This window comes from Colossoma macropomum, unplaced genomic scaffold, assembly GCF_904425465.1.
Source record: "Colossoma macropomum unplaced genomic scaffold, Colossoma_macropomum, whole genome shotgun sequence".
NCBI lineage: Eukaryota > Metazoa > Chordata > Actinopteri > Characiformes > Serrasalmidae > Colossoma > Colossoma macropomum.
The window spans coordinates 14402230-14426171 of NW_023494809.1; the positions used below are offsets into that span (position 1 = coordinate 14402230).

A 23942-nucleotide genomic window follows, 5' to 3' on the forward strand; every position below is an offset into this window, starting at 1 on the left:
GTTTGATATAGATAATTAATTAATGATATAGATAAGCAAAAGTTAAGGTGATGTAGATAAGCATCTACCAAGCAGCTACCGTGGACTATCCAAGTATAATGTTAAACAAAGATTTGCTGTCTTCTCTAACTGTGCTGAGTAACTAAGCTGTTTGTTTTTGTTGGTCAATTATCCGTTTTTGCATAGATGACAGGTCTCTGAAGTGGAACTGATGAGGCAATAATTTGCATGCTCCTAGGAACTACCTCATCCATTCTGAAGTGACCAATGTAGGAAGAAAAAAGGAGCATGGAGTTAAACTTGTTACTCAGTGTTGTGCTGAGAAAAACAGCAGAAATGGTATCTGTGCATCTGGACAGTAGATGAATGCTTGTACCAAAATCCCTGTTAAGATCCCTTGTCATCTGTTTTTCACAGAATTTCAAAATGCTTTTAGATGACCCAAAAAAACCCATAGATCAGAAAAACAAGCCAAAATGTGAGCAAATGTGGCACACACAAATTGTATGCACAGTCTTGTGTTATACATTACTGAATATTTCAGTTACAATCTGAAAATACAGTCAGACTTTGAGACTGTAAAAACCAAGCATTAAATTGTCTCAAAAAATACATTTAGCTCAAAACATTCTTTTCATATCCCTCATATACCAAAATATAGTAAGTATATGATTAAAAATACCAACCCATGAAACACAACTATTAAACAATCACCCCACTACCTGGGTAATTAAGGACATATCTAACAGAATCTAATATGAGGGAAGCTTTTACCTGAATAAGTTATAGACACATTACAACTGAAAGTTTTTAAAAACACAGATCACATGTCCAGTGTACTCTACAAAAGGGTGATTTAATGGGAAAGTGGAAAACTCATCTGCAAAACATCACCTAGTCGACACTGCAGATACATTGAAGTCTCCTGACTTCCTGACTTTATCAGCTGGGTGGATCAGGTGTGTGGAACTAAATTCTGCCAGGTAGTTGATCTCCAGGATGTTTGCCCACCTCTGATTTGATGGTCACAATAGTAAACTTGTAAGCATAGTTATTACTTGATGTACAAATGTGCTTCTATTCATGAGTCTGTAATGGAATTCTTCCATTTTACAGTGCAATTTCTCTCATGTCACTTTCAGTTATGACTAAAACTGACAAACACCAAATTAATATTTTACTACTGAGAGGTCAGACAGCATCAACAGGGAAGAAGCATAGGACCATTGATTAAATGCCAAGTCAATTCATCTAAGGATCTCATGTTTTTTTGTCCCTCTAGACAGTAGAAAAGACTGGGGCCTGGGGGGTCAATCTGGCCTAACCTCATTCCCTTCACTGTCGCCTGATCCACTGTCAGTTTTATCTATTGAGTTGGAATTTATAGTCAGTGGAAGATTCAGAATATTATGCAGAAAAGACAGCTCTGAGAAATAGCTGTCACATCATGCTGTCATGTTTTCAAAAATACAAAAAAATCTAGTGAGTAAATTGATCTCCGTTAAGTCTGTGAGAGACTGTTGTGTGTTAGTGTTTAAGGAAACATGGCTCATCCCGGACCACGCCATTCAGCTCGAGCGGCTAACATGCTATCGAGCGGACAGAACTCTCGTTGAAGGAGGTAAGACCCACGGCGGAGGGCTTTGTGTTTACATCAATGATGCCTGGTGTAGCGACGCTGCTGTGGTCTGCAAACACTGCTCACTGTTAGTGGAGTTTATGGCTATTAAGTGCAGACCATTTTACCTACCGAGGGAATTTACTGCCGTTATAATCGTCGCTGTTTATATCCCTCCGAGCTCCGATAACAACAATAGGAGCGAGGCACTGAATGAGCTGTATCGACACATCAGTGAGCAGCAGACAGCCCACCCTGATGCTTTTCTCATCTTGGCTGGAGATTTCAATCATGCAGACCCAAAGAGTGTTTCCAAAAATATATCAACACATAGACTTTCCAACACATGGAAAAAACACACTGGACCATGTTTACACCACCCAGAGAGAAGCTTACAAGGCCATTCCCCTCCCCCACCTTGGTGCCTCTGACCACATCACTGTTATGCTAATGCCAGCATACAGACCACTGGTTAAAGTCACCAAACCAGTTCAGAAGCAGGTACGAGTATGGCCGGAAGGGTCTTCAGAGAAACTTCAAGACTGTTTTAACACTACAGAATGTGTCTAAACAAGCGGCGACCTACAACACCACCACTGATCTCCAGGAGTATGCTGACAGTCACTGGGTACATCTCCAAGTGCATTGAGGATGTAACTGTTCTCAAGACCATCACAGTTTGGGCCAATCAGAAGCCATGGCTGACAGGGGAGGTCTACAGGCTACTGAAGGCTAGGAATGCTGCCTTCTCAGCAGGAGACGAGGTGAGCCTGAGGGCAGCTAGGACCAACCTGTCCCACGGCATCGGAAAGCTCCTGGTCCTGACAACATACCCGGTCGTGTGCGGAGGGACTGTGCTGTGGAGCTCACAGATGTCTTTACAGACATCTTTAATATCTCGCTGAGTCAGGCTGTTGTCCCCAAATGCCTCAAAGCCACCACCATCATCCCTGTCCCAAAAACAGCGTCACCCTTCTGTTTCAATGACTACCGTCCAGTTGCACTCACTCCCATCCTCATGAAGTGCTTTGAACGGCTGGTCATGCAACACATCAAGTCTGTCCTTCCCCCCTCCCTGGACCCCTTCCACTTTGCTTATCGGTCAAATCGCTCGGTTGATGATGCCATCTCCAATGCCCTCCACTCAGCCCTGACACATCTGGACACAAAAGACTCTTATGTCAGAATGCTTTTTATAGATTTCAGCTCCGCCTTTAACACCATTATCCCCCAGCAGCTCATTCTCAAACTGGACAGGCTGGGGCTGAACACTTCACTGTGCAACTGGCTGTCAGACTTCCTGACTGGGAGACCACAGGCAGTACAGGCCGGCAACAACACATCCCACACCATCACACTGAACACGGGGGCCCCCCAAGGATGTGTACTGAGCCCCCTCCTATTCACTCTGATGTCCCATGACTGCACACCGTCACACAGCTCCAACCTCTTTATCAAGTTCGCAGACGACACGACTGTGGTGGGTCTCATCAGTAACTACGACGAGACTAACTACATGAGCGAGGTGAGCCGCCTGGCCTTGTGGTATAGACACAACAATCTCCATCTGAACATTGAGAAGACGCAGGAGATTGTTCAGGGCATGCACGTCACAGAGGACCTCTCCTGGGCCAACAACACAGCATCACTGGCCAGAAGGGCTCATCAGCGTCTCTACTTCCTCCGCAAACTGAGAAGAGCCAGAGCCCCAGCCCCCATCATGTGCACCTTCTACAGCGGTACCATCGAGAGCATCCTGACCAGCTGCATCACTGTGTGGTACGGCGCCTGCACCGTGTCCTGCCGCAAGACACTCCAGCGCATCGTGAGAGCAGCTGAGAAGATCGTTGGCACCTCCCTCCCTTCCCTTCAAGAGATATACAGCTCCCGTCTCACCCAAAAAGCCCTCTGCATGGCAGGTGATCCCACTCACCCACTACCCAGCTTCTTCAGCCTGCTGCCATCAGGGAGGAGACTGCGGAGTCTCCGGACCAGGACCAGCAGACTGGGGTACAGCTTCATCCACCAGGCTGTCAGGATGCTCACCTCTCTCCCTACTTTGCCCCTTCTGCCCCCCACATACACAAAGTTTGGACCCAAACACAGGTTCCTGACCCCCACTCCCCAATACTGAACTCTGACATTCCCAGGGACTGTAAGGCACCCATCACTTTCTGTTACGCACTCATCACTTTAACTGCTCCATAAGCTCATTCTAATTACACTACTGTTTATAATTGCACTATTTATATCCACAGACCTTAATCTGTATGTGCCTTATGTTACTTATGTCACTTTATTGTTAAATTCAGGGACCTTCTCATATTTATATTATTTTTTTATTATTCTATTCTATTTTTCTACTATTAGTGTTTATTTTTACGATTAGTGTTTAGTGTTTATTTAGTGTCTATTTAATTCACATATTTCCTGTTTACTGTCTATTTAATGTTATTGCTACACCATGGGGTCTGAGAGTAACGCAATTTCAATACTCTGTATGTCCTGTACATATTGTAGTATTGACAATAAAGCTGACTTGACTTGACTTGATGTACAGCTATGACAGTTCTTTTGAATAGCTTACACCTGAGCATATTACTTTTTAAATTTTATTAATTTCTATAAGATGATGAAGAATTCATGAGAGCTGTGATTAATTCAGGGTGCTGCAGATTGCTTTAGTCTAGGAAGAGTTTTAATAGATTTTTAATATAAATGTTTTATGAGTTTTTGTTTTCTGTTAAAATGTGCATAAGAATGTGCATGTAGATGAAGTTTGCCTTCTGTTTGTTTATTATTGCCTACTTATTTCAAAATTATTACTGAAAGAAACTAGGAATCAGTTCTGCACTGGGTTTTTTTCTAACGAATGACTGAAAGTGATATTTAGATCTCAGGACATTTTAAATAGATGCCAGGTTTAGAGGGTCTGTTTGAATAGAGACACTCTTAAAAAAGAGTTGATCATGTTAACAAAACTGTAAAAAGTGTAACAGAAGTTACTTTGTAGTGTCTTTGAGGTTTGAATTCATGTAAAATATTGATTTTGTTCATCTAAATAACTATTTTGATTTGCATTGTTTCATTAAAAGAATTTATTTTTATATAATTTTTGTGTGATATAGTGATGATATAGTGTTAATTGTTTTTAACATTTTTAATTAGTCAAATTTAACTATCTAAATAGAATTTAATTAGTTAAATTTAGTTGTTAAATGTATTCATAATAAATTACAACCACTAACTTTTGGAGGCTACTTTTGTTTCCCTCATTGGATCAGACACCTGGAGAGGACTCAAATCAGCTGCCGAAGCAACGAAAGTATCAGTGTGGCATATACAGTTATAGTTAGAGGTATGCATCTGCAAATTAGAAGAGAGCAGGGCTTGTCAGCAGGGCTCAGACTCGCTCTTAGAAGCTTCAGGTGCCTCAGCAAGAGTTAGCACACCCTTGACTCCAGCAGCAGAGCCCTCACAGAGGGGCGAATAGGTTGCAAAACTAAAGCTCTCACTTCTCATAACATAGCACGTAGCCATCAGTGTAGTGTCAGTTGCTGACAAACCAGGGCCAAGCCAGGCAGCACACAGACATGCTAAACCGACTGTCTACCAGCTGCACTGAGACACCACATAGGTTCCATCCAATCAAGACTGTGTCTGTTTCCCAAATCAAAGGATTTTCAGAAAACCTCGAAAAGTTTGTAAGCATACTCCAACATCCTCCACAACTAGTAGCTTTACTGAAAACCCTCTAAATAGATCAGCTTCTATCAGTTGTCCGCCTGAACCTACAATTTAGATATTATGACTATGAGTGCTTACAGAAAATCTCCATTCTTCTTCAGATAATGTGGCTCCATTAAAAAAGTAAAAGAATACAAAAGAAAAAACTTGCCCCATAATACAACAATCATACCTGAGCCTTAAAACAGACTGTCAAACAACTAGCGTGTGAATGTGTCAGTGCCTAACTGAACAAGAACCCATACAGCAGAGAGTTCTGGGCCGATTCTGGCTTACATCTGTGAGTGTTGGGTGACTCCTGGATAGACATTAGGCATGTGGTCCAGAATTATGCCAGATGCTAGATAGCTGTTTGCTCTGGGCTATCGCATTGTCTTGTGAGGCAACACTTCCCCTAGTTCATATGAGCATCCACTATAAGGAGTGCTTTACATTAGTTTGACCTGTAAATAGCTGATGCAGATCTGGAGTTCTTGCATCATTGTTCAGTTCATCTATTCCAGACAAGCTGTTATTGGAGTTCTGTGACCGCTTACAGTGGAACAACTTCCAAAGTAACCAAAGCACATTCAGTCTGGGATCTGCTAGCAATGTGTGGTGTTATACCAGATTTTCTGGTAAAGGCATTTGTTGTACAGTTTGACACAAAAACAGTGTTATCTGAAAATCTATTAAAGAAGTAAATGATAGCTGAACACTTTTCCTCAGGCACCAGGAAGTGGACAAGTTTTGATCGATGTATAATTTTAGGAATGTTCATATGTTTTTACTTTTGAACAAGTATTTTAAAAACATTGTTGTTGTTATTATTATTATTATTGTTGTTGTTGTTGTTGTTAAGGCCACCAAATAACTACTGTGTAGTATAATAATCACTGGGTAGTATTTTAATTATATCTTTGAAAAACAAATGACTTCAAACCATGTTACTTATTACATATAGATTACTATAGATTATGTAATTAACAAAAAACACTGTTACTATTATTATATTTATACTTAAATTAACGCATTGCTTCTAATTTTTGGATAAAAAATATTGCTTGTTTTAACTTGTGTATTCACTAGCTATTGTATGAGGTTCATCTACAATAGACCAAAACATTTCTGTTTTGTTTTTTTGTGCATTAATCATTTTTGTACTTTGAAAATAAATGTAATATCATTCTGATGCACAAAAAACAATCTGCCTAACTTCTAATTTTTTTTTGCATTTTTGTTGTTTAAGGGATTCTGCACTGGTGAAAATTATATATGCAATACAAAGCATTATAATCATACCCACGTAAGCTGGCGAAGGAACTAGGTAAAAGTCTATGTATGGGCTCCCGAGTGGCGCAACCGTCTAAGCGTTGGCCCTGTCTTCAGCGAGTTCGATCCCTGGTGATGCTACAGCCATCCGTAGCCGGGAGTCCAAAGGAGAGCACAATTGGCCTCGCTCTCCTCCCCGCACTCAGCGCGATGCTAGTCAGCGCAGGCGTCTGTTAGCTGACGTAACAGATCTGGCGGTTGGCGCTTTCCTCCGAGCGTGTTCGGCTGTCTCGAAAAGAAGCGGTGGCTGGCTTCACAGGTCTCGGAGGAAGCCTGGGTTAGCCTTCACCCTCCTAGCGTTGATGGCGTCGTGTGCGATTGGGGCAGTCCTAACTAGTGGGTGGAATTGGAGACGACTAAATTGGGGAGAAAATCGGGTAAAAATTGAAGTCTATGTATAACTACATAGGTTACTACCACCATAGGTGGGTTTAAAAACCCACTTCTTGCTGAATGTTTAACATATTATAGGATAAAAACATGTATTTAAAATCATTTGCAACAACAGCAGTTTATCCAGGTTTGTTTTTGTTTACTGTGAAAAAAAAATCCTCTAGTAGTCATGCTAATTATTGCATACAGAATAGAAAACATAGCTATTCATCAAGTTAAACTGAATTGAGAAACAGTCTCTCTCATACACAGCTGGCTTGATCTCATGTATGTACGTATTTCATTAAGGCACACTAAATGGGTTGACTCCTATACTTCAGGGACATACACAACTGTTTTTATTCCATAGACCTGAAGTATAATTACACTTAAGTATAATTTTTCAGACATTTTTGTCATCTTTGATTTAAAATAAAAAAAAATAGACATGACAAAGATTTAGTCAGATTTAGCCTGTATTTCAGTGGTCTCTCCTTTTTTGTGCAGAAATATTGTGAAAATGTATTTATGAAAGTGGAAAACAGTACTCTTTGACTCAAGGCAGACGGTTTGCAGAATGGCCGGCTGTGTATGTCCTTGGACATCTACACACAAAGACTGCAGACAATGACCTATCACAGAGATGAAACCTTTTTTCCTTCATTCATTGACTGTTTTTATCTATTCCATTATTCCATTAATACATTATCCATTATTATTCTATTTATCTAAAGGGTGTTTTCATTCTGAAACATATTGATTATTAAGAAGAAATATTACTAATATTTTGCATGTTCTGCAGTAAATGAGTGTGGCATGCTGCAGGGCCACATCTGGGCTGGGGACCAAGGTGGGTACTCAGCCATAACTGTGTGACACATATGAGCCAGATCTGGCCCACACCTTTTAAATATGCTCAATTTACGGTGTGTGGACCGCATCTGGGCCATGTACATGTATGGCATTTGGCAGATGCTCTTATCCAGAGCAACTTACAATTTGATCATTTTACACAGGTACGCGAATGTAGTGTTAGGAGTCTTGCCCAAAGACTTTTATTGATATAGTGTAGGGTGTAGAGTGAACCCCAGTCTGCAGCGGAGAAGGCAAAGGTGTTAACTGCTACACTATACCAACCACAGACCACAGCCGTTAACCTTACACACTTTACAATATATGGGCCAGCATGGGGCCAGATCCCTTAGTTCTACTTACTTTACAGTATATGGGCCAGATCTGGGCCACATCTGTTAATTGTACTTATTTTACAGTGTGTGGGCAAGAACAAAACCAAGGATGTGGTTAAACTCCTCTCTTAGCCTTGGCTATATACCAAAAACTCTTAAATTAGCAGCAATTAGACCTCTGATTAAGAAACCTAATCTTGATCCCTGTGAGCTATCAAACTATATACCTCAAATCTTCCCTTTATATCAAAGCTTTTGGAAAATGCTGTGACACAACAACTAAGTTCCAATTTGTATAGGAATCACATGAAAAATTTCAGTCTCGATTTGGGCCTCATCATAGTACAGAGACAGCACTAGTGAAAACTGTACACAATCTTTTATTATTCACTGACCAAGGAAATGTAGCTTTGGTTTGGCTGGTAGCTTTTGGTTCTGCTTGATCCTAGTGCGGCATTTGATATGACAGACCACTCTATCTTACTAGACAGACTAGAAAACTTTTTAGGAATAACAAGAATAGGTTCGGATCTTACCTGACTGAGCGTTATCAGTTTGTGAATGTTCTGTTCATACATTATGTTCCACAAAGCTCTGTTTTTGGACCTCTATTATTCGCAATAAATATGCTACCACTGGGTACCGTTATCATCATTAACGGCATCGATTTCCACTGGTACACTGATATACAATTGTATATACTGACCAAACTAGACGATAAACTTCAACTTAATAAGATTCAGGATGTTGTAAAAGACATTAAAGACTGCACGTCGAGTAATTTCCTACTACTCAACTCAGACAAAACAGATATTCTTTTTCCTGGTCCAAAAGCTGCTATAAACAGTCTAATTTAAAGCTTAATCTTAATAGCTTCTCAGTTGCAACTGGTATATCTGTAAAAAAACCTTGATGTCACAATTGATCCTGATCTGTTCTTCGATAATCATGTAACCAGTATTACTAGAACAGCTTTCCTCCATCTTCGCAATATTGCTAAATTAAGAAATGCAGGATGCAGAAATGCTAGTTCATGCCTTTATTACCTCGAGGTTGGATTACTGTAATGCCCTGCTGTCTGGAGGTTCCAGCAAAAGCCTTAACAAGCTTCAATTAGTCCCAAATGCTGCAGCCAGAGTTTGACCATATCAGTCCAATTTTATCAACCCACAGAGTATTACCAAACCATAGAGTATGATGACTGGGAGTGTTGGTGCTGTTGCTGCTGCTCTCACGCATTCACTCAAGTTTGTTGACGGAGGACCAGAGGGGCACTGACAGCTCAGGGCGCCCATATGTCTTTACCTTCTGGCTCTCCCATTTAGTTAGGCTGTAATAGTTAGACCTACTGCAGTCTCTGCTGCTGTACTGTAATCAGTCTCTCTTAACAGAACTAACTGTCTGTGTATTTCTTTGCTGAGCTGAATAACGGCCTATCCAGTGCCATCTGATGCTGTTGCTTCATTTGCCTTGATCGAGTGCCCCCTGCTCATCACTTTCTGGACCAGCTGACCACCATTGAGCTTCCTGCTGTCCACTGCTGTGCAGAAAGCTTTACTTGCATGTCACTGACTCTACTGATGATACTGCTGCATGCACAGACTCAAATAATTTAATTGTAGACAGTGCTTCACCTGCCACAGAATACTCTGAGTGCTTTTCATATTCATACTAACAGATCATCATTACAGGCTTCTCACAGTAGTCACTGACATTCTTGTTTGTCTGTGATATGCTTCTAACAGTAGTTACTGGTTTTCAGTGGTAACAGTGACAGATTTTCACAGATCTGTTTCACATTGTTACTCTGATAGGTACCTCTAACAGTAGTCATCAGTTATCAGTGCTTAATTAAAATACTTCTTATATTAATAGTAAAGCCTTATTCTTTGTTCACATTGCTCTTATGTTGCATGTTTTGCTATCTGGTGTTGACCAGAGAAGGATTAGTTTCCCTTTTTTTTCTTGCCATTTATTTTAAAAAATAAACGGCAAGAAAAAAGTAAGACATGGGTCCTTTAAACCCTCAAAATTCCAGGGCCCACCTATGGGCCCAAAGTTCTGTAATCCAAGAAGCTCAACCAATTTGCATTGGAGTCCCTGCAATAAGCCTTAGTATATAATAAGCCTCGGATTTTAAGTGGCTAAGTGCATTTCAACTGCCTTATTACGTCAATTTCAATTTACCTCAATGTGATTCATACCAGCAAAAGCAGTGTACAAGGAATTTTACCTTACTTTATTTTACCTACCTTACTGTGACATACTTCTAAGTCACAGTATCAGGGAGGGTCTCTGAGTTATCTAAGCATTTTTGCTTGATGGTAGGTGAGGGTGGTGAGATACACACACACACACACACACACACACACACACACACACACACACACACATATACTATATATATATATATATATATATATATATATATATATTCTATGCTTATTGTCCATTTTATCAGCTCCACTTAATATATAGGTGGTGCACTTTGTAGGTGGTTCAATTACAGAGTGTAGTCCAACTGTTTCTCTGCATAGTTTGTTGGCCTCCTTTTACCCTGTTCTTTAGTGGTCAGGACCCCCATGGACCCACACAGAGCTGGTACTATTTGGGTGGTGGATCATTGCATCAGCACTGCAGTAACACTGACGTGGTGGGGTGTTAGTGTGTGTTGTGCTGGTACGAGTGGATCAGACACAGCAGTGCTGCTGGAGTTTTTAAACACTGTGTCCACTCACTGTCCACTCTATTAGACACTCCTACCTTGTCAGTCCACCTTGTGTAAAGTCAGAGACGATAGCTCATCTGCTGCTGCACAGTTTGTTTTGGTCATCCTCTAGTCCTTCATCAGTGGTCACAGGACACTGTTGGCTGAATATTTTTGGTTGGGGGACTATTCTTAGTCCAGCAGTGACACTGAGGTGTTTAAAAACTCCAGCAGCACTGCTGTGTCTGATCCACTCAGACCAGCGCAACACACACTAACACACCACCACCACATCAGTGTTACTGCAGTGCTATGTATATAAAGTGAAGTGTCAGTTTGCAATGCTACTCAGAAGGAAGATAAAGGTTACCAGGAACAATAAATGATTAAAAATCATTAACTGATATGGGCAATATTTATTGAGCTACACATACAGAAGTAGTGTCTCTCATTATGGTGTCAGGCCACCACATCTGCTAACGCAACATGCCAGATGTGTAGGCATGGAGTTGTAGAGGCTCCTAATGCTGTCCTGTGAAAATCCATCCCATTAAGCTTGAATATTCTCATGCAGTTCCTGCAGATTTTGCTGTAGGGGTGGAGTGTTGATAGCGCGTCCAATGGCATCCCACACATTTTCAACCGGGGATAGGTCAGGCGATGCGGCTGGCCATGGCATAGTATCTGTGTCTTCAAGGCAAGCTCTTGAGAGGGCAGCAGTATGCGGACGAGCGTTGTCCTGTTGAAATGGTGCACTGGAGTGTGCACGACACCAGTGCAGTCTTTGGCGATGTTGATGTGGTGTTAAGGGCAGTCGTCACAACGGTCTGCATGCATGTAGTCCTGCATCATGCAGCTGTCTGCCAATGGTGCTGGCACTAACAGGATGACTCATGGAGGGCATCACTGGTCCCTGAATGTCTGCAATCGTGGCTGTTGAGTCCTCCGCGCATCTTGTACAATCCATCAGTTCTCCCTCTCCATGGTTCGTGTGGGTCTCTTGCTAGTGTGCGCCTTCTTCTATCCACTGCCACCAACAGCGTGCTATGGTAATATCCGTACGACCAGTATGGCATGCAATACATCGATAAGGCCACCCTGCTTCCCAGAGCCCTATGATGTGACCCCTCTCAATCTCTTCCAACTGCACAAATTGCTTTCAAACTCTTCTTTGAGGCATACTCTGCATGCAAAGGATGCTACCAACACAACAGCACGAGCCAGAATGGAAAGCACACGCAACGGGATGACCTTATATGGTCAGTCAGGTACAGTGATAAGGCCCTTCCTTGCTTACATCACATGCACAGCCTGGCATGAAACTTGAATCATTCGCATGTCTCATGATGTCAAACCTACCCACCAAGTTTCATTCCTGTCGCTTGATTCCTTCTGGCAACTATTTTTTGACGATGAGTGTATAATCGGTTTAAAGGCTGGCAAAATCCTTGCGAAAAGTTGTATACTTTTAATTTGATATTAGTCTACTAAAACTACATATAGGATGCTGTAAGTACATATATATTTTTACATTTTAAATTTTATATTTATACCCAACTTTTTCCTACTGAATCTATATTTTATTGTACTTTGAAAAAGTACACTTCATTTGGGTGTACTAATTTGGCACTGAGCATATCTTCTAAGCTGCTTATCCTTCTGGGTCACGGGGGGAGACATATACATTCACACACACACTCACAGCACTGAGCATATATTTAATAAAAATACATACTGTGTTATAATAAAACTATACTGGGTATGATAAAACTATACTTTTGCAAAGTGTTTCCTAGGAGCATGTCTTATTACTGTGTTCTACATGTACTTCAATGAAGTATGTTTAAAAAAACATATGTTAATTTTGTTTTGAATTAATGTTTCATCAAATTATGCTGACAATGAACTGTGCTTATTTTATTGTAAAATTGTACTTTAACAAAAAGAGTACCTATGTCTGTGTTAAAACTGTGCTTCAATGAAGTATATGATTCATGCTAAAACTATATTTTAACATGTTATTTCTTAACAATATATTATTTGTGTTAAATCTATACTTAAATTAAGTGTGCATACATATTTGACATTTAACATTCATACATTAGACAATACAAAATTTATAGAAGCTAACTATTTACAGTGCCATTCTTTGATGTGTGTGTGGGTCTGTGTGTGTGTGCGTGCACAGGGACATGCACGGATATTTGTGGGCAGGCCAGAGGTTATGTGGAGTTGTTGTGTATGTTTGAATATCTAAGAGAACTGATTCTAGCGGTTTGGATTATTAGGGGATGGTGGTTATTGTTCTTCATTTGTTTTTGACTGAGGCTGAAAGATGTTCCACTGATACACTATATGGACAAAAGTATTGGGGCACCTACACATTACACCTACAGGAGCTTTTGTGACATCCCATTCTAAATCCATACGCATTATTATGGAGTTGGTTCCTCCTATGCAACTACAACAGCTTCCACTGTTCTGGGAATTTTTTCTATAAGATTATTGAGTGGGCCTGGCTTGCAGTCCCATTTTCTCAACAGTATATTGTTGAGTCTGATTTGAATGCCAAATTGTACATTGTGGACAAAGGTTTATTTGTAGAGGAGATATCAATGAAGTCTGAAATTGAGGAGGTAAATTCATATGTTTGATCTTTTTTCTTGATTTTATAAGCATATAATTGATTTTAAGTTGTAGGTACTGGTTACTCCCAATGCCATATGTCTGGGTTTGATGTGGGAATGATTCTGAAAGATGTGCTTGAAATGTGTTATACCCTTTTCTATGCATTTGTGGAAGTTTGGGATTTTTTTTTATAAATAGGAAGGGTGATTCCATATGTGTGTATATTAAGTTTTTGATTGTGTGTAGTTTCCACCAAACTTTCAGAGTGGCAGCTATCATTGGATTTGTAAAACAAGTGTTAAACGATAAATGTATAAAAAAGTGTTAAACGGGCTGCTAAACGATAAGCCTGAGATTTGGATTTCACTGGTTAATTTGTTGTATTTCTCTCTAAGGTCCATCTGACTGGGTTTTATACATTTGATAATGTACTGTGGTTGATTAGTGAAAAAAAGGCCTCTGTGCATTTCAGATGTTTGTAATGTGGTTAGTTTAATTCTTGGTGGTTTGTTTTTTCAGTAAAATTTGGAAATAATGGAGTCTAACGATTTAAACCAGGTTAAGTGCACTTAAATGGGAATTACTGTAACTGGTAATTTATTTTTGGTAATATAGTCATTTTGATAGTGGAAATTCTGTTAATAAGGGATAATGAGAGGTTAATCCAACATTGAAGGTCTTCAGTTATAATTTTAAGTAGTGGTTTAAAATTAAGTTTATGCAGCTCTGACAGCTGTGTGGAACCTTTAATGCCCAAATATGTTATGTGCTAAGAGAATAGTTAAGTCTGGTCTGCTGTGTTCGATACCTTCATACTAAGTGGTAAAGATGGCTGATTTGGCCCAATTAATTGAGTAATTGGATATTTTGGAGTACATCTCGATTGTTTGGATAGTTACATAAACCGAATAGGTGAAGTTTTGTAGAAAGAGTAAACTGTCATCTGCATATAGACTGATTTTTGTTCTAGGTTTGGTGTCCGAATGCCATTAATATTTGCATTTTGGCAGATAGCGGCAGCAAACGGTTCTATATAAATTGAGAACAGAGACAGAGAGAGTGGGCATCCATGCTCCTCTGTGCAATTTTGCAAGATTATTCCACTGGTATTGACCATAGCCTTGGAAGTGGTATACAGGATTTTAATCCATTTTATAAATGATTCTCCAAAATCCTACTTATGCAATGCAGCAAATAAAAACTTCCAGTTTAATTTATTGAAGACCTTCTCTGTATCCAGTGTTACTTTAGTTTTTTTTTAATTTATGGAGTAAGGTGTGTTGTATCAGGTTTAGTAGTCTATGCATGTTAGTGGTTGAATGTCTTCCTTTGATATGAAACCAGTTTGATCAGAGTCTATCAGGGATGGAATAATATGTTCTAGTCTAATGGCTAATGTCTTGCCAATTATTTTTGTGTCTATGTTGATAAGTGATAGTGGCCAATAACTGGAGGGTAAAGTAAGGTCCTGATTGGGTTGTAGATGGAGTAAGTAGTTTGACTTTTTTATCAGTCTAATGAAAATCAAGGCCAGTATGGTCCAAAAGTGTATATAAAGTGTATAAAACTCAGCAGGAAATTCATCAGGCCCTGGTGCTTTATTGTCAAGCAACTGGTTGAGGGTATTATAAAACTCTTCCGGTCTTACTGGTTCATCTACAGTGCTTTTTGTTCTTCTGTTAGTGATGGCAGGCTTTAATTATTAAGAAAGGGAATGATAACTTCTGTCCAAATCAGTGTCAATTGTCATCAAAATTTTTAAAACATTGTTTATCTCTTTCAGATGTCTGTATATTCTTACCTGTTGAGTCTTTAATTGCTGGGATTGTTGTTTTTTCTATATTGCGTTTAATAAGATTTGCGAGGAGTTTTCCGATTTTGTTGCTATAGTCAAAATGTTCATGTCTGAGTCGTTGTAGCAATAATTGTGTTTTCTTATGTATAAGTTCATTGTATTGTAATTTCTGTTTACGGAATTCATTCTGAGTTTCAACTGTGGGTTTATCCACCATCTTATTCTCTAATTCCTTAATTATCTGTTCAAAATCAGATTCAAGTTCTGTGTCTTTCTTTTTCTTCTAAGAGCAGAAGGATATTATTTTTCTCTGTAAGGTGTTGTTATGCAAGACAATAGATTTTTCTACCTGAAAAATTATAGCATGACTTTCCCTTGTGAAAATGTATACTTAAGTAGTGCTTAAATAGTTATACTTAAGTTATGTTATTTAGTTATTTTGGAACAACTAATTTGTACTTAATCACTACTAATGCGTATTTGATATATATATATATATATATATATATATATATATATATATATATATATATATATATATATATATATATATATTAAGTTAAGCTTTATCTGTGTTATTTTCGCCACTGTAACTAAAATAATTTAATTACACTATATCTGTGTGGCCAAACCGAACTCTTAAAATACATTACAGGTGTTCTGAAATTATTAGACTGCTGAAGACGAAGGACTTACTAATGGTAAGCCATCTTAAAAATGAAGTACATTTAATGTAACATGTAAATGTGTACACGTAAGCTTGTTAACCTGGGTAACAAAAAGTCAGACACGGCAAGAAGGGTCTGGCTGTAAACATGCACTCTCAGCTTGACATGCACCACTAGTCTATTACTGACGTCAGTGTATGTTCTGCCACAACGTTTTGTAGGTCTGATAAGCAAAAACAGCGAACCACATACTATTGGCCTGCATTAGTTACACTGAATGGATTTAAGCTTTGTCATACTGATAATAATGGAATTGAACATGGTAATTAACTAAAATAAACCCACCACAATGATAAGCTAAAAAAACCAAACAGGCTCCTGCTGAAACTCATGAAAAATACATGTATGGAAAATGGATTAAATGATGATATGGTTACTGAGAAAACTATAATGATAATACTGTTTTAAGATTCCTCTCAAGACACTAAGCAGAAGCGGTCAAATATTAACATGCCATTAAGCTGTTTCTGCCATTGTGGCAGACAGTGCATGTGCACATGATGTCACTAGGGCTGAGATTGCATCTTACTGAGCGTACATGTCTGCAGCCAGACTCTACTGAACACAACTTGCTTAAACCGAGAATGAAGGTTAATAATATTAACCTAGTTTGCCCATGCTGAAAAATTTCTTTAATAATTTATGAATATCAGTCACCTGAATTTGAATTTTCCCTCTCTATCTATCCTATTAGCTTTACTATCTAGTGAGATGTTCGAAACTTAGCCAGTTAGCTTTAGTTACAGTAATGTTAAGAGTGTTTGTCACATTTGCTCAGGTGCATGTACCTAAAAAGTGTATGGATTTGCAATTCTTTGAGTAAATTCAAATAGCAGTTAATCAAGTAGCTTATAAGTTAAGAAAACAATCTTGTTTTTTTACTCAGCCTCAAATTGAAATCTTAATTCTACTTTTTTTCTGTTTATGACAAGGAACATAACCTAAAAAGGTTAAAAAGTCTATTTTGATTGTTGGTTGACTTTAACAATGCACCCCAAAGCATGGCACGAAGCTACCAGACCCCTCCTGAAAATCTCATTCTATTATGGTAACTTTTTAATGTTCTTGTTGTTGAAAGTGGGCTTAAAGAAAGCTGTTTCTAGATCTGGAGGAAGAGTACTCTTATCTTCCTCTATAATCAACTGTATTGCCTGAGGAAAGCTAGATAACCATACCTCAAAAAGAAGCAGCATGCTAAACCTTCAAAGGCTTTTAATTTTGTTTCTCTTTTTTACTCACGTAATTCCCTGGACAATTTCAATTAGGCCACAAGATTTGCAGGGGACAAGAGTGAGAAAACTGGACTAGTCACACATTTACAATACAAACAATAAAAACATTAAAAACAGATAATGCAATAAAACACAAATCTTTTCCTCACATGACAAGCAAATACTCTAGCAGATGAACAGACAACTTTCTACAATGAACTGGTCTCTGACCCATGATATAACTAGGCAGTAACAACAGCAAAATAACAGAGATTATATTATATAATAACACTTTCAAGATCTCTGTTGATTTAATAGCTCCAATAAAGGGCACTGGGAATTTTGTAAGGGATATTGTAATTTTTATGTGCTGTTAATAGTGATAAGTAGATGTCCCTACGTATCCACTGCACAGTCCTCAGAAATGCCTATAATTTATCAAGGTGCATTAACACCCACGATCTATCAGAATGCTCACAGTCAGTGGTACTCAGTAACCTAATGTGGTAAATTACATGACTGAATTCATCCATAGCATTGTTTACAGTTAAAAAATACCTGCAGAGGCAAACTGCTAGTTATTTTAATATATTTAAATTATATTTGAGCTATTTGTACAACCCTAGCCTAAAGTAAGAGTGGTAGATGCACCTACAGCTGACACATCACTAATAGAAACAGAAACACATTACAGCTACTCAGCAAACTTTGATCTCATACAACACAATGCCCAGAGTGATACAAGTGAAGTAATGCTGAGTGGTGAAAATGTTATTACAGTGTCCAAATAATATTGAAAATAATATATTTAAAAAAAGGTTTTATACTGAATTAATATTGATTTTGTTTTATGTTATGTTTTGTCAGTATTGCATTGGCATGTTCATTTAGCCAACACAGTGTAAGTGTTGGGTAAAAAAAAAGTCTGCCAAAAAAATAGGCCCAAAAAATTTGACTGTAAAAAAATCTGAATCGGCCATCAAAGTTCAAGATCAGTGCATCCTTTTAAAAAAATTGCCAATTTTTTCAAAAAGAAAAAAGCAATGGTGGGGTAATTTACGTTGTTCTGTTGTTGTTCCACTTGTCCTTGTGCAAGCTGATATGAAAAACAGCTAAAGCCCAGCCTTAAATTTTAATTTTACACTGGTAAAGGCACACACACACAACCCATAGAGACTTCTTCTTTTCAGTGAAAAAAACGCTTGGTTTCAAAGCAATTTCATTTTGGAACACAGTTGGATAGTTACTGAGTTACTGACCCTCAAAATGACTGTAAATAGCTAGTTCTCAAACTAACTTCACAAGACTGAAATATCTAATCTGTGCAGTTTTTACAATTGTGATTTTTATCCAAATATATATATGGCAGGCAAATTCATTTTATTCCCACATGCATGGTAACGACAAAATATAACAGGGTTAATCAATTCCAGTTCTTCAAGTAACTTTACAGTTACTGGCATTACAAACACAATTGGTGTCTTCAATTAAAAGCCAATACAGCTTAGTTGGGCTGTGTTCACCATACCAGAGTCATTACCCCAGTTGCAATCCAAGGCACAACATATATACACACCTGATTCAATTCATTGGCTATAATCACATTCTGCATGAGTTGAATCAGGCTGATTAGAGAGGGATGGAAACACACGTCTACATGAACTATCTATGAATTATCTAAAGTCAATGTGAAGAAAGAAATTCTTATTATTCTTATTATTAGTTCACTTAACTATTCTAGGACTAATCCTATCTGAAAAACTGCCCATAAACCCTGAAACTGCTGAAACTCTCCTGAAAAGCATCATTCAACATCATTTTCAACTTTCAATGCTGACCGGTGCTCTGCTAGCAGAAAAGGAAGATTTTAAGATCTGGTTCATTCTTTGGACAAAATGATTTGGATTGGTTATGCATTTTCATAAACACTGCGGAAAAAAAATACATTTTCATAAAAAAATTCTTTTGTCCAAAATATTTTTGTCATCGGTGTTATCTGAATGTTATTAATGTATTGCTCATTTTCAATTTTATATGTTTGGGTCACAAACTGAGATGTGGAGAAGTGTCATTTGAATAGGAAGCTTTTGCATTTCAGCACACAATAACTCCTGTCTGTCACTGGTATTACACTTTCTAAGACCTCACTATGTGATATTTGTTCAAAATAATTTCATAAACAAATTTGATTACTGAGATAACATTCTATGCAAGGTAATTTTCCTATATTTGTCAACAATTTTGAATTTTCTCTGTTTTGACCAAAGTTTCACAGTCACTGGTGTCACATTCACTGTCTGTAACACCAGTGACACAGTGTTACACAGGGTCACAGTTGGTTAAATGAGTATGCACATTAAAGACGACAGTATAATCTGCACATCAGTTTTGGTGGATTTCTGTATGCATTCAAAGTATTTCTCTTTTGGCTTTTTACTCAAATAAAGACAATTGTGCCATCACTTGTGTTACCAAGTGCCACTAGTATGACAGTTCGGTGCTGGTGCTGTGAAGTGTTATTGGTTTTAAAGTTTTGTGACTAGATTTTTCCATTTTCAAAGAATTGTGATCGTTTTAATGAAAAATATTAGATATACACTGTAAAAATGATTTGATGTTTTAACTTAAAAAGGTAAGTATCTTGATTGCCTTAAGTTCCTCTTGAGTTAAGTGGACTTCAAATAATAAGTTAGCTGAATGTAAAACAGATTATTCTGTATACCAGTGGTCAGCAATCCTGGTCCTAGATATCTGCCTGCCTGCAGAGTCTGATTCCTACCTCAATCTGCCACACCAGATTGGGTTAATTAACTTCCTCAGAAGTCCCTAACTGGCTGGCTCAAATGTGTTAGTGTTAGTTAGGAAAGAGGCAGCATCTTGATATAGGTTGGAAATTCTGCAGGAAAGTAGATCTCCAAGAGGAGGTTTGGAGACCACTGTATGTGTTCACAAAGATACCCTACAAATACCTTTTTTTTTTTTTACAAAACTTTTAAACCAAACAATGAACATTAATCAGTTGCTACATATTGTTTCATTCAATGTATTTATATGAAAAGTTTCAATTTCATTTTCGAGAAAATAACTATTAATGTAATAATACCAGAGACATTCATGCTAGAATCTTTTATTTTTGTGGACAACATCTTCTCTCTGCATTGCCCATTAAGCCCTGTTTTCATTAAAACTTTTAACAGAGGATACTGGGGGGAAAATCAATAGCTATTTAGTTTTAAGAGTTTATTTATTTTATTTTTAATTACTTTTTCCCACTTCAAATGCCATCCTGTTTAGAGAATTACCTGTCTGCATCTGAAAGCTTTTCATTCGTTATTGATTTATTAATTAGAAAAAAAAAAAAAAAATTAGAAATCCTGCTCATATCATTGTACATTAGCTATTACGTAAGTTATTGTGAGTAAAGGTTATTGCTGTGAGGTCTCTGAGGAACTAATATGTGCACTTCTCCTGTATTCACAAACGGTCTCCTTAAACTACTGGAATAGAAAGTGACGTCAACGCAGCTGCGACATCCGCTAATGGATATAGGACGGTGAAAACGGCTATTTTTCTCTAAACAGGCTTTGCTGACGTAGTATAAATCCACTTCTACGAGTTATTATTCCGTCTACTTCTGCAGATTATTTGCGTAACACAGGTGTATGAAGACGAAAATAAGACGTTTCGCTGGCTACGAGTAGATACTGAATTCCCCCTGCTTCACTGGAGCCGTGTAGCTTAGATGAGCTGCAGGCTTCACCTCCAGATGTGTTGACTAAATCCAGAGCAGGGAGCAATAAGATTTTTCTCACTTATATTTTCAGCGAATTATTTTAGCCTTTAATAATGCAGTAGCATAAACCCTAATTACAGACGAACCGAAGCAGGTTTTCATTATGAATAAGGCAACTATAAAGAGAAGACATTTCCAGTCACCAAATTAGACCTGTGCGAATATTCAATGTTGTCAAAACAATGCACCTTATTTTACTTACCTAAAATTCCCGCTGCAAAAAAATTCAGTAGTTTTAAATGATTAGTATCCATTTCGAAGAAATTACGAGTCCTAGGTTGGCTTCTCTGGATAAGATCTCAGCCTGACGATAAAAATCTGAAGAGAAACATAGGTCATGCCCAGTCATGAGAACTCGTACAGAATAGTTTGTTCCAGTTTCGCTGGCTCCACCGAATGCCCAGGTTTGAGAGTATTCACTGACACTGAAGAAAAGTGGTGGATAGGCTGCGAACATAACCCGATTATGTTAAGCGTCCTCCCTAAGCTTACGCGAGACAAACACTGGCCTCTGGTATGTTAACTTATGTTTCTGCTTCTTCTGCAACCGCCCCCATCTCCCCCCATACCCCTCTCTCCCACCCACACGCTAACTCATTCACTTCCAAAATAGGAAAATGACAGATTAAACAATTTCTGTCTTATTACTGGCAAAAATATGTGCGCATTCACATATCTTTTCAGTGTAACGGCAAGTACTGGGACAGCGTCATACACGTTGCCATTTTCTACTAATGTTGATTTGTATAAGGATGCGACGAAATATTGAAGCTGGGATTATGACCGATTGACGTATACCAGAGGTTGAGTAGTAAACTATGTGATATTTCTCTTCAGCATAGGTCTAATTTAAATAATAAAAAAACAGGCACAGATTTTCCCGATGCGATGTGATGCATGCATCCTCTGCAACATTTGTTCCAGGTGATCTGATTGGCATATACGTAAATTTACATTAATAATCCAGATAATTATTGATTTCAATCAAACGCATTACTGCGCTTCCTATGAGAATTCTCTGTGTTCCCGCATGGCGGCTAAATAATTAATGGTGACAAACATTAGGCCACAGTCCAGATACATATGCACGTGAACTGGTTCAGTATTCTTTTACTGAATGGCATGTGTCAGAGCATATTAAAAGGTGATGATCATCACTATAGCCTACACATGCCAAAGTATATTTGTCTTAGAGCGCACTCTTGTGGTTATGTTGGCATAACAGTAGCTCATTTAAGATAATTTACAACGGCAGCTCCCACTGCAGTCAGTGAAATTCTCAGTCTGATTTGAATGTTGCAATACATATTTTAGCAGGATACCTGAATAATGATAGACGTAATCATAATTAAGCAGAAATAAGAAACACTCTTAATAGCTTTTATGGCATAAATCAACAAATGATCTTAGTAAAGTAAATATGTGCTGATAACTACTGCATTTGTAACATATGGGCAGGGCAAGTTAGTGTCGCTTTCTTTCTGTCATTACTGACCATTATGGAGTTCAATCTGTCACCAGAACCTGAACCTGAATTGGTAATTCTGAACCTGAATTTGTGACACTGAGTCCGAATTCCTGATGCTTTTTGTGGTCGAGAAATTTTGGTTGTAAAATTCACGTCTGGAAGTTCAAGGAAACATCCGGGCGTACTCGGTAAGTCTAGATGTTATCGAACTCACTCATGGCCAATCACCAAACACCTCTGAGGTCACGGAGAGGGGTTTCTTTGTCACCGTGTACATGCCGAAGAAGGACCACAGCAGAAGAGCACGCCAGTGGAACGTTTCCAATTGTAAGTTGCTTATTTTTCCTTTCTTTTTATATAACTTAACATTAGGTACTAGTATTTATTGTTTTATTGTTTGTTTTGTACAGATATAAGCTGATGCGTGATTTTTGTCTTAGGACGCACGCGAGGCGGAGCACCGGTTAGCGGGCCAGCCTGTTAGCATCCGCGTTACAATCACTTTTCCTACACTTAAGTAGCCTAAAGGTCATGTAATCATTCGTGTGCAAGTAAAGTAAATTTGTGAGGAAGAGTATTTATGCACGTCAGCTGACCTGCCTTGCAGCACGTTATAAAACTAGATAAGCGCAAATTCTACCACATATTTGAACAAGTTCATGTTTAACATGAACCATGCTCATGAACGAGAGAGAGATGGAAGAAAGGAGGTTGTCAGCAGCAGGTTAATTAACGTAGCTGAGATTGTTGTTATAAATCTGGTCACAATATGCTTTTATGAATGTCATCAATATCATTAGTACTTTAAAAAAAGCATTACTCAATTGCATGGTTGATTACAAAGAGAGTATAATTAGTTCTGTTTCGTGGGATTTAATGCAGTTCAGTATGTGAAATATTGTGTCAAAACCATTGGATTCATAGTTTTTCATAGTAAGTTTTTAATTATTCCACTACTTTCTGTTCCAACTTGTCTCATGACGTGTTTAATGAAAACGTCTTGTTAATGACAAATATATGAATGTAATCTAAATGGAATATGAGATTAAGAGTATGCTGACCTGGTCAGGCTAGACGTTTTATGAAACTAAGTCACTGTAAAACTGGAATATACAAAGGAAAAATGTTAGACTGTCTGTTACAAAATGTATATGATTTAACTAGAAATGCAGCAATATATAAATATGATCTGCTCTTAACATCCCATAAGGGTGATAGTGGAAAGTAGCATTATTGCAGTAGTTAAAAAATGCTAACACAAAGGCTTCTCAGGAAAGGTTTTTTCATTAAGCGTTGCTTTGATATGTTTATTAATGTATCCAGCTGTCCGTTTAAACAAAATCAAGATTCTTGAAATGATTAGAATATTCCATCCCA

The 23942-nt window shown here is 38.2% G+C and overlaps 1 protein-coding gene across 2 annotated transcripts in view; it reads right to left on the reverse strand.

The window, feature by feature from the left end:
- The window catches only part of LOC118798640 (receptor activity-modifying protein 3-like), a 51526-nt gene extending 29877 nt beyond the window's left edge, over positions 1-21649 (reverse strand). For both annotated transcript variants that reach the window (XM_036558087.1, XM_036558089.1), the window contains exon 1: positions 21300-21649. In XM_036558087.1, coding sequence (XP_036413980.1) covers positions 21300-21351 — 52 coding nt within the window. In that variant the 5' untranslated portion in view covers positions 21352-21649. The remainder of the gene's footprint in view (positions 1-21299) is intronic.
- Between the last annotated feature and the right edge of the window lie 2293 nt (positions 21650-23942).